Here is a 10,726-nt window from a genome sequence, read left to right as displayed (position 1 = left end):
AAGGCTCGAAAGCTGTCGTGGCCTTTTCCCCCGGTTGGTTGGCCAGCGAATTGGTCCGCAACACATGGCCAGCTTGGCCGCCACGGATTCCCGAGACCGGTCCAGGTTCCCCGTCGCCGCGGCCCCGCACGTCGGCCTACGCGTGCCGAACGACCTCTGATTCGGTAAACGTATGGCCGTCTTCCATGAGCCTTCGCAATGCAGTGCGTCCGTGGCTCTCAGAGTTCGAGCTCTAGCTTCTCTTCCCGGTCTATATAACAAGGCCCTCTCTGCACGCTTCATCCTCACATCGCGCATAATTCTAGAGGCATTTTTTTACAAGGAGATACGAGCACAGCGAGAGGAAACAGAAGAGAAGAGCAGGATACCCATGGAGAGGGTTGCATCGCGCTGTGCCAGCCTCCTCGCACAAAGGTTTGCAATCTTTGCCGTGATACGAGATGCAGTTAGATCCATGCTATGTCTGGTGTTGTTTCACGCCATGTCTCGTGGTGTAGCTCTGTATCTGTACTGATGGTTCTTTGTTGACGTTGCCCGTGCAGGAGGGGCTACTCTGCGGCCGCGGCCATGGCGAAGGGAGCCGGGAGGAGCCCCGCTGCCGAGGAGAAGACCGCCGTCGCGGCGAAGAGCGCAATGGCGGCCAGGAAGGACGTGGGCGCTGGCGCCGAGAAGGCGGCGTGGGTGCCGGACCCGGTGACCGGTTACTACCGGCCGTCGGGCGCCGCCAAGGAGGTGGACGCGGCTGACTTGCGCGCCAAGCTGTGCTGCTAAGCAAAGCAAGGGAACTAATTGACGGCCGCTCATCAACAACGTTTCTTCCATCAAGAGCTTATACTTATATAAGCGTAAAACCGAAGATTGTGAGGCGTTTCCACAGCTCTGATCGAGCACGGCTTTGCCTTAAGATACGTGCTCCCATTGATCGCCATAATCCACTTTTTCCTGCCGTGGCGTGTGTAGGAAAATTCGCTAGGTATGAGGGTGGTATATCCTAATATGAGGCTTATTGCTTATTTCCATATCAGTTTCAGTGTCGTCGAATACCACATACTCCCTTCCGTTTCAAAATAAATAAATGACTTAACTTTATATTAGTCCAAAGTAAATACAAAGTTGAGTCATTTTTTTTAAGACGGAGGAGGTATTTACCTACCTGTTTGGGATGTTAGCTTGATACAAGAATGTAATTTTGTACTGTTGATTAAATAATGTATAAAGTGATTAAACGATGAAGTTCGTTCATCAACACCGTTTCTATAGTGTGTTTAAGCAAGTATCATCTGCTTATATCAACATCGTCGAGGATCACTGCATTTAGATAGTTCCTGTTTTCCCTTTGTTGTTGTTGTTGTTGTAATTCCATTGTATAGTTTTCTTCCTTGTTTTCTTTTATTTTAGCTAGCAAAAGGGCCCGTGCATTGCAACGGAACAACAAAAATCATAATCTTCAATGACCAAGATCATATTTTACTGCATCATCGAAATACACTATCATTCTCAATTTCGTAAAATCATGAGCCATTTTTAAAATCATGTACATTTTTTATACTCGTGCACATATTTCAAAGCGTGAACATTTTTCAAATTCGTGAAAACTCATAAAAATTATCAAACATTTTTTAATTCATGAACATTTTATAATATTTGCAAACATTTTTTGAAATTCTAAACATTTTTCAACATTTCTTGAATCGGCAAATATTTCTAGAATCAATGAACATTTTTTGGAAATTGGTGAAACAAAATTTGAAATTCAGGAACATTTTTTGATTGAAAAACATTTTTTCAAATGCATTGCCAATTTTTGTATCTGGGAACATTTTATGAATGAATAAACTATTTTATAAGTCATGAACAATATTTTAATTTTTAGGATATTTTTCCATCCATGAATAATCTTTGAATTTGCAAAATTTATACAATTTAACTAATATTTGTTAATAAAGAAATTTTCTAAAAAGTATTATTATTATTTATTTGGCGAATATTTCTTTTTAATATTTCAAATATTTTTTTAGTAAGGAAACAGTTTGTACAAAATTGCGAACATTTTTAAATCACAAACATTTTTTGATTTATTAAACATGTTATTTCAAAAAAGTATTTTTTTTAGTTTTTGGAAATTTCCGTAAGTCAAAAATTATTTAAAGTAGATGAAAACAGAAAAGAACAATGAAAATAAACAAACGAAATTTAAAAAGCAGGCCATTCAGACATGGACAGGTGCAACCGGGCGTGCTGCGTGTTCTTCCAGCATGAGGAGCGGAGTATAGGACGCCCCTACTGCATGGGCTGGCCCAGCCAGGAATTTCTTTATGCGTGAATCGTTTTCTACCACTTAGAACATCTTCAATAGATGTTGTATATGTATAACTAACTAATTTTTGCATCACCGAGGCCCAAAAACGCTAATCCAACAGATTTGTGTATGTAAAAAAAATTACAACACCATCTCCAAGTGTTATATATTTTTGTAGTTGATGTTGCAAATGTACAACACCCACAGCCAAGTGTTGTAAAACGGCCAGCCGCACGCCAACGCCCAACCGCCGATTTCCCTTCATTTCGCGTGACCGCCCGTCGCTCCACTTTCCCCTAACCACCCCAGCCCGTCCGCCGACGCCGCCATGCCCGACGGCGACGGCCCCGTCGCCTTCTCTGACAACGTCGCCGCCTCCCTCAACCGCCTCGCGACGGTCACCGCCTCTACCACAACCTCTAACACGGCCGCATCCGCCACCGACGCCACCGCCGTAGTAGCAGGCTGCTCGGCAATTCGCCGCACCGGTCGGTCGCTGTCGCTTCGAAGGCGGGGAAGAAGAAGGGAGCCAACAACAAGGCTTGTGGTGGCGGTTCCAAGCGGGCGACTTGGCGCGGTGGCTCCACGGTCATGACGGATGGTGGGCTGTCGAAAATAAAAAAAACCGGCCAATTTGGAGCTACAGGCGACCGTGTCGTCCTCTAGCAGTGTGGCTGCTTCTCATCCACCGCCGCCGCAAATCGCTAATGGAAGAGGAAGTTTCAACGCCGACGGCCGCCTTCAACGTGTTTGATGGAATGTCCGAGAGGTAAAAAAAATTGCAATATTGATTCTTGTGCATTTTTGCTTGTTCCAATTTTAGTTGATTGTGTTTTCTTGCACTTGTAGTCTTGATGATGAAGCTTTTATGGGCGCCAATAATGTGACAAATGATGATTATCCATATGGTGATGAGTATGCATCACAAGAATTTGATACTCCACTTGGTGATGACAATCTTGACATGGATGAGGAGGGCTTTGTAATGAAAGGAAGAACCGCAAATTATAGCACCAAAGAAGATGTGTTGATTTGCACCGCATGGAGGGAAGTCTCTCTTGATGCAACCATTGGGCCGACCAATCGGCCAACACATATTGGCAACGCATCAAGGATTTTTTTAAGCACGCAACACTAGCGGCCACCAATGCTCTTGTGCCTCCATTCACCAACGTTGGGGAACCATCAACGCCCAATGTAAAAAGTGGGCGGGTTGCTTGTCAAATGTTGACCGCATGAACCCAAGTGGTTGCGGCGAAAGCGACATGGTAAACTGTGTGCTTCTCACTTGCATTGTTCATTTATTTGTGTGATCCTCACTTGCATTGTTCACTAAATTGTGTGTTCCTCCACTTGTTTTGTTGTAGAAAATGATTACACAAGGATTGTTTCGTGAGAGGAACACCAAATGGGAGAAGAAGAAGAAGAAAGGAAAATCCTTCACTTTCTATCATTGCTATTTGGAGCTCAAGGATGAGGAGAAGTGGAAAACTAGAGAAGTATTTGATGCTTCCAAGAAGAAAGTGTGGTGGTGGACAATGATGAAGATGCCCTCGGTGAGGAGACAAGGAGTGCCACTCCTCAATCAGTGACCAAAGCATATAGGCCCGATAGAGCCAAGAAAGTTTTGAAGGGGAAGGCCACGAACAATGAGCTCAAGGAAAGACTTGAGGCCATTGTCATGACGAGGAAAGAGTAAGCGGAAGAAAAGAAATTGTTGAAGCTCAAAGAGATGGAAGAGAGAAGTGAGACGGAGCATCGTAGGACAGCGGCCGAGGAGAAGAGGACAGCAGCCGAAGAGAGGTTGGCGGTGGTCGAGGAGAGAAAGGTTGAACTTGAGGAGAAAAAGGCGGCGGTCGATGGAATGAACAAAGTGAAAGAGAAGGCACTCAAGTATATGTTCATGGACACATCTACTATGGATGCCAAGGCAAGGGCGTTTGTCGAACTTTACCGTGATGAAGCGCTCATGAAGAAGTAAGTACTCGTGAGAAGCATGATGGGAGTAATGGGAGGAGGAATGGGGGGTGCCATGGGAGGAATGAGAGGAGGAATGGGAGGTGACATGCGAGGAATGTGAGGAGGAATGGATGGTGGAATGGGAGGTGACATGGGAGGAATGGGAGGAGGAATGGGTGGATGAATAGGAGGTGCCATGGGAGGGTACATGAACATGATGGGTGGTGCCATGAATGGTGCATTTAGTGCAAACATGATGAACACGATGAGTGGCACCATGGATGGTGGAATGGGAGGTGGCTTCGACGACAACATGATTTGTGACATGGTGATACGTCCCAAACGTATCTATAATTTCTGCTTGCTCCATGCAATTTTCGGGAGATATTGCTATATGTACAGTTTCATACCTTCTTCAACATATTTGGACTAACCTACTAACTCAGTGCACCCAGTGCGAGTTTGTGTTTGCTGATGTCTTTTTTGCAGGGACTTCTACCCTAATTTAGAGAGCCCTAAAAATTCTGAGAAAAATATATAAAAATCAGCGTGACGGAAGATTCACGAAGCACCAAGGTGGGCTAGAGGGGAGCCAGGCCTCACCCAGGCGGCCTCCCTGCGCACGCTCCCTCCTGGCCGTGCCACCAGGCTGCCTGGGTGGAGGGTCCACCCCCTGGCGCCCTCCTTTGGCCTATATTTACCCACCGTGGAGGAAACCCTGATTCCGGAACCCTTTTCTCCAGAAGCAATTCCGATCTCCGCCGCCATCGCCAACAAGTTTTGGGGGACCAGAATTCCCGTGCCGGGACGGGGAAGTGCCCCCGGATTCACCTCCATCGACGTTGCTTCCTCCCTCCATGAAGCAGGAGTAGTTCCTCTTCGGGGCTGAGGTCTTCTACAGTAGCTATGTGGTTAATTCTCTCTCCCATGATGTGATCTTGATTGTGATCATATGCTATGTTAATCTAGGGTGATCCTATGATGTTTCCCCTTCTTCTATGTATTGGATTGATGTACTCACTTCATCTTATCTAGTATAATCCCCGAGACCATGGTGAAAGCGGTCTATTGGACATGGATTAGAAGAATATTTTCATGAGTGATTTCCTCTTTTGTGAATTGATTGAAGATTGAGAGTCTCTTAGTGCTTGTCTTTGACTATCCTTGAGATACGTTGTGGTGATTGTGGTACTTTCTTTGGATGGCCGCGGTGCCATTGGTGAAAGTGCGTTATATCGACTAGAGGGGGGGTGAATAGGAGATTTTTAGAATTTCATCACTGAGGAAATTCCTTTTGAGGAAATTCCTCACTGATGACTAACTTACAGCGGAAACAGTTAAGGATCAGTCGTGCAATCGTTCACAACAGCAGTATTACAGAGTGAAGATTATGAAAACAGATTGCACAGTAAGCAGGCACGCAGAAAACAGATGATGATTAACTCAAGTGAAGAATTTGGAGTTGAGGAAATTCAGAGAAAGTCTTCAGCAAATTCTTCAAACAGTCACAGTGAATGTCATCAACACATAATACAGAGAATGTAAAGAGTTGAGGAATTAGAACCCGATTCTTGGTGAAGACTGTTGTTGATGACCCAGTTCCAACTGCTGTGACAGTTGTACATCTGGTTTGGAGCGGCTTGGTATTTAAACCAAAGGACACCCAGTCCCGGGACACACAGTCCCTACCGTACTCTCCTTGAGCTAAGGACACACAGTCCTCGCCCAACACTCGTGGTAAGTCTTCAGGGCAGACTTCCAAACCCTCACAAACTCGGTCACCCGGCGATCCACAATTGACTGCTGGATTGCTCTAGACCATGACGCCTAACCGTCTGGAGGATGCACAATCCTCAAAGGTAAAAGGCTTCAGTCCCACACAGGAACAACTTCTTCAGTGATGCTCAATCACTAGGTTTGGTTTGTGGTTTCGATGGGTGGTGTATTTCCTCACTGATGATTTACTCTCGAAAGCTCTGAGGAATTTGGGTTGCCCTTATGACAAGTGTCAGTTTCTAACGGAGCAGCCAACCAGCTAGTGGTTGTGGGGGGCGGCTATTTATAGCCTGGGAGCATCCCGACATGATTTGACATTAATGCCCTTAAATAATATGACCGTTGGAGTGGATAAGATCGGTGACTTGGCGTGGCTTATCGAAACGGTCGGGGCCCTCAACTGTGAGAGTCCTCATGTCACTCATATTCCTCACTTGAGGCTTTTGGTAGGATTTGGCTTGGGTTGAGCATCATGAGGAAATCCATTCCATAGTGTTACTTTGACCCCTTTAACAGTACGATGTTCCTATTCATCAAATGCGAAGAAAGTAACACAGAAAGCGAAAATCTTCACGCTTCAATTTCTTCAGAACGATTTTCTTCAGGAACCACCGATCTTCTCAATATCAATATCTTCATGAGGAATATCAATTTCATCGCAATTTCTTCGCGATTCATTTTTTCAGCTTCAGACCAATTTCTTCAACTGAAGACATATATTTTTAGGGGTCGATATTCTTCAAATATCTCAAACTCCTCAATGACTTATAGATCCTGTGTACACTTATAAACACATTAGATACTTAACCTATAAGTCTTCAAACCACCAAAATCACTAAGGGGCACTAGATGCACTTACAATCTCCCCCTTTTTGGTGGTTGATGACAATTAGGTTAAGTCTTCAACAGGGAATAAAAATGTGAAGTGTAAATACTTAATTGAGGAATTTGAAGACAAGATTCACAGAGACTCCCCCTGAAGATGTGCATACTTTGAGGACTTTGCTTTTATAGCATATGCACATTGATGATTTATATCATGGAGATCTCCCCCTGAATCTTGTAAATCATGCATACATATAACATATCATATGAAGAAAATGAAGATGCATGATGGCAAATGGTATCTGACAAATTCCAGCATGTGTGCATTAAAACTTGAGGAATAAGCATGCGAAGAAAAACGTTCAAAAAGCGTCAGAGTACCATCGGGCTTAAGTTACAACTCATTACATAAAAACTTCAGAAGAGCCAAGAGTTTGTAACTTAAATATAGTTCATAAGCCCCAAAAATAAATCCCGTTTGAAGACTAACTCTCAAGTTTCTCCCCCTTTGTCATCAAGTGACAAAAAGAGACAAACTGAGGACTAACGCCCGTGAGGACTTCATTTCTTGGCGGTTGATGAAGATCCTTGGCGCTTCTTGGGTGTAGTCTTCTTTCTTGGGCCTGTTGCGGTGTCGAGCTGTTCCTCATCAGATTCGGCGGTGCGGAAGGACGAGAAGGAGCTGTCTTCAAGATCTGGTACTGGAATGGGCCTGAACTTCTTATTGGGAGGCCACGACCAGTCAAAGTCCTGCTCAAAGTTCAATTCTTCAAGCTCAGTCTGGGTCTTCAGATGTGCAAGGGTAGCGCAGGTGCGATCAAAAACCTCATGCAGATAGTGATGATTAAGCTTCACACTGTTCTGTGTCTCAGTGAGGGTTTTCACAATGGCACCAAACTGGCGTTTGACCCATTTGTGGTTGTGATCCACCTTCTGATGAAGACTGAGAAGAAGCTCTCTGGTGTTTAGCACGCGAGGAGGAACTGGGCTTGGTGGACGAGACTCTGTATCGTCCCATGAGGAATATGCATCTAGCTCTTTAAATTGACCATCAAGAGGCCGGCTTCCTTCATCAATTACGGACTTTCCTTTTCCCTCAATGGGCTCGAAAGTCTTCTTGTTGACCCGAATAGGAGGCATATAACCAACATGGTTCTGGAAATCTGCGTGAAAGTTGATGCCTGTCCTTGTCATGAGGAATCTCATGAGCCATGGTGCATAAATTTTGTGATCATATGGGCACATTGCATTGTCAGCCAAAGTCCTCAAGAAGAAATCATGGATATTCATGGGGATACCGTGAATGATGTTGAAGAGGATATTCTTCATGAGGCCGACGACATCTTCGTCATCATCATGACCTTTGATTGGCGCTAGCACGCTGCAGAGAATGCGGTAGACAGACCGGGGTGTGTACTTTAGCTCATGGACGAGGAATGTGGTTCTTGAGGGTTTTCCTGCAGCCAAAGGCTTCATGAGGACTTCCATCATTCCATTTGGCAGCTCACGCTCACCATAAAGCTTCACTGCCCCTTCTGAAGGAATTGGTACGGGCAGTTCTCTGAGGAGTTCAGACGCTGGAGCCTTGTAGTGAGTATTTTGGGTCATCCAGTCGAACACCCAAGTGTTGATGTCATCAGCATTGCCCGAGATGTGCAGAGTTGAATAGAACTGAAGAATTAGCTCACTATTCCAATCTGATATGTCGGAGCACATAGGGAGCAAACCTGCATCATGTAGTACACTGAGGACTGGTTCCATGCAGGGAATCTCTTCAAGTTCATCATGAGGAATGTGCCTGTGCTGGAATATCTTGTTGCGGCCACAGAGCACAGAAGCATAGTAGTTCATCTGAGTCCGTGTCCAAAACTTCAGATGCCTCATTTGAGGCTTGTCATAAGGACTCTCTCCGATGAAATACATGCGTTCCTCAAAGAAATTCTGTTTCTGAAACTTTGGCCGCTTTGAGAATGGCAGGCGCTGGACTGGATTGAGAATGTGCTGAGGAATGGGAGGGGAAACAACCATGGCAGTCTCTGGGTTGAGCACAATGAATTCATTGTGAGGGGCGGGAATATTTTCTTCAGCAGTTTCCTCAGGTTGAGGAATTTCTTGCTCAGGCTGAGCATCAGGCTGAGGAATTTTTTTCTTCCTTCTCAGCTTGAGGAGTTTGGTCAGCCTGTTCAGTGGGAGGAGCCTCCTCAGGCTGGACATTTTCTTCAGCTTGATTTTCATCAGCTGACTTTGTGGCAGAAGCAGATTCATCAGCTGCTGCAGCTGAAGATTCAGTAGTCTCTTTCTGAGGAATATGAGGTTGAGGACTGTCATCAATTTGTATTTCCTCATCAGTATGCTCCTCAGAGGCAGCATTCTTCATTTCCTCATCTGCCCTTGTAGTGTGGTCACCAATGACGACCATTTCATATGAAGGTGCAACATTAAGAGGCACCGGGTTTAGAGGGGCAGATTCTTCAGTTTCCTTAAGGCGTTTTGCCTCAATCTTTTCTTCTGCTGAGGAAGCTTTTCTCTTCTTTGCTTCCTTCTTAGCAGCTCTTGTCTTTTTCGCGTCTGATGCAGACGGGATTAATTTCTTCACCTTTGAATTTTTTGGTGAAGGTGTTTTCTCAACAGATTCTTCAGCTGGCAGTGAGGAACCAGCTGGAACAGAGTCACCAGCCTGCTTTGATGAAGCAGCTGGATCAGGAGCAGTTTCATCAGGGGTTGCAGATACATCAGGAGCGGTCTCGGTGATGATCTCTTCAATAGCCGGCTCATCAGCACGGCGCTCTTGGTGTTGTTCCTCAGTTTGAGGAATTTCCTCCTCATCAGGAGATGCATCTTCTGGCTGTTCAACCAGGGGCTGAGGAGTTGGTGCTGGTGGGGGGTGACGTTTGTTGTAGTCATCAACAACACTAGTGGCTAGCTTGATGAAATTGCGTTTGATGCTTGTGCGGTCTGACAGTTTCTCACACTTGTCAGTCAAGACTTGCAGCTCTGCCTGGGTGGACACCAATGCTTCAGGAGTCAGCTTGAGGACATTTGGCCTGAGGAATTTCTCCTTTCTGGCCTTTGCAATCTTTGCCTGCTTGGCCTTCTGTTCCTTCCACTTGGCTTCGTTTATGAAGGTAGCCACCATGTGGCTGACACCAGGAGGAAGTTTCAAATCATCAATGGGTGTGTTTGGGTCTTCATACCACACATTGATGAAGTCGAGGAGGACCTTGGGGTCCATCGCTAGAGGAATAGCACTGCCTGATGCTTGTGCTACCCTTTCTTGCTTGTTCCTGATGATGGCTTCCAGAGTTTCATCATCATATTCTTCACTTCCCTCTGGTGCAGACGGTACTGTGATGATTTTGTTGGGGCTGGGCAGAGGTGCAGGTTCAGTTGTTGTCAAAGTCTTCAAAAGAGGTGTTGAAGACTTTGTCTCCGAGCTAGTTGCAGCTGAGAGTGAGGAGCTGGAGCTGGCAGTCGTAGTCTTCACGACTTTCTTCTGTACTGGCTTTGGAGGTGGAGCTAAGGACTTTGGTGTAGATGAGATTGGTGCTGAGGGTTTTGGCGCTGATGGTTTTGGTGTTGACGGTTTTGGAACCGAGGGTTTTGGAGCTGAGGGTTTTGTGACTGAACCCTGTCCATATTTCTCTTGAGGCTTTGGAGCCTTTGGCTTTGATGGCGCAGACTGCTTTTGAGGAATCTCTGAGCCTGAGGTTTTTGCTGCTGAGGAATGAGCAGCACCAATGGCAGCAGCTGAGGATTCATGAAATTTCTTCACTGCTGTTTCGGCTTGCTTCTTGAGCTTGGCCAGATGCCTTTCTTTTTCATCTGGGTAGTCATCAAGTGTCATAAGACTTGAAGGATGAGCAACTT

General features: G+C 45.5%; 1 protein-coding gene across 1 annotated transcript; it reads left to right on the top strand.

The window, feature by feature from the left end:
* The first annotated feature begins 218 nt into the window (after nt 1–218).
* LOC123440603 (protein SENESCENCE-ASSOCIATED GENE 21, mitochondrial-like) lies at nt 219–1,233 on the top strand. The gene is made up of 2 exons (XM_045117167.1): nt 219–414; nt 543–1,233. Exons 1-2 carry the CDS (start codon nt 371–373, stop codon nt 769–771), a joined length of 273 nt encoding a protein of 90 aa, XP_044973102.1. The 5' UTR covers nt 219–370; the 3' UTR covers nt 772–1,233.
* The last annotated feature ends 9,493 nt before the right edge of the window (nt 1,234–10,726 follow it).

The sequence above is a fragment of the Hordeum vulgare genome, chromosome 3H (assembly GCF_904849725.1).
Source record: "Hordeum vulgare subsp. vulgare chromosome 3H, MorexV3_pseudomolecules_assembly, whole genome shotgun sequence".
Taxonomy (NCBI): domain Eukaryota; kingdom Viridiplantae; phylum Streptophyta; class Magnoliopsida; order Poales; family Poaceae; genus Hordeum; species Hordeum vulgare.
Note: the sequence above shows the minus strand (reverse complement) of the source record. Positions and strands in the feature narration are given on the sequence as shown.

Excerpts from the sequence above, each read along its gene's own strand:
- LOC123440603 (XM_045117167.1), top strand. The coding sequence starts at position 371 with ATGGAGAGGGTTGCATCGCGCTGTGCCAGCCTCCTCGCACAAAG. Across the intron at positions 415-542 it reads GCCAGCCTCCTCGCACAAAG|GAGGGGCTACTCTGCGGCCG; the intron begins GTTTGCAATCTT and ends TTGCCCGTGCAG.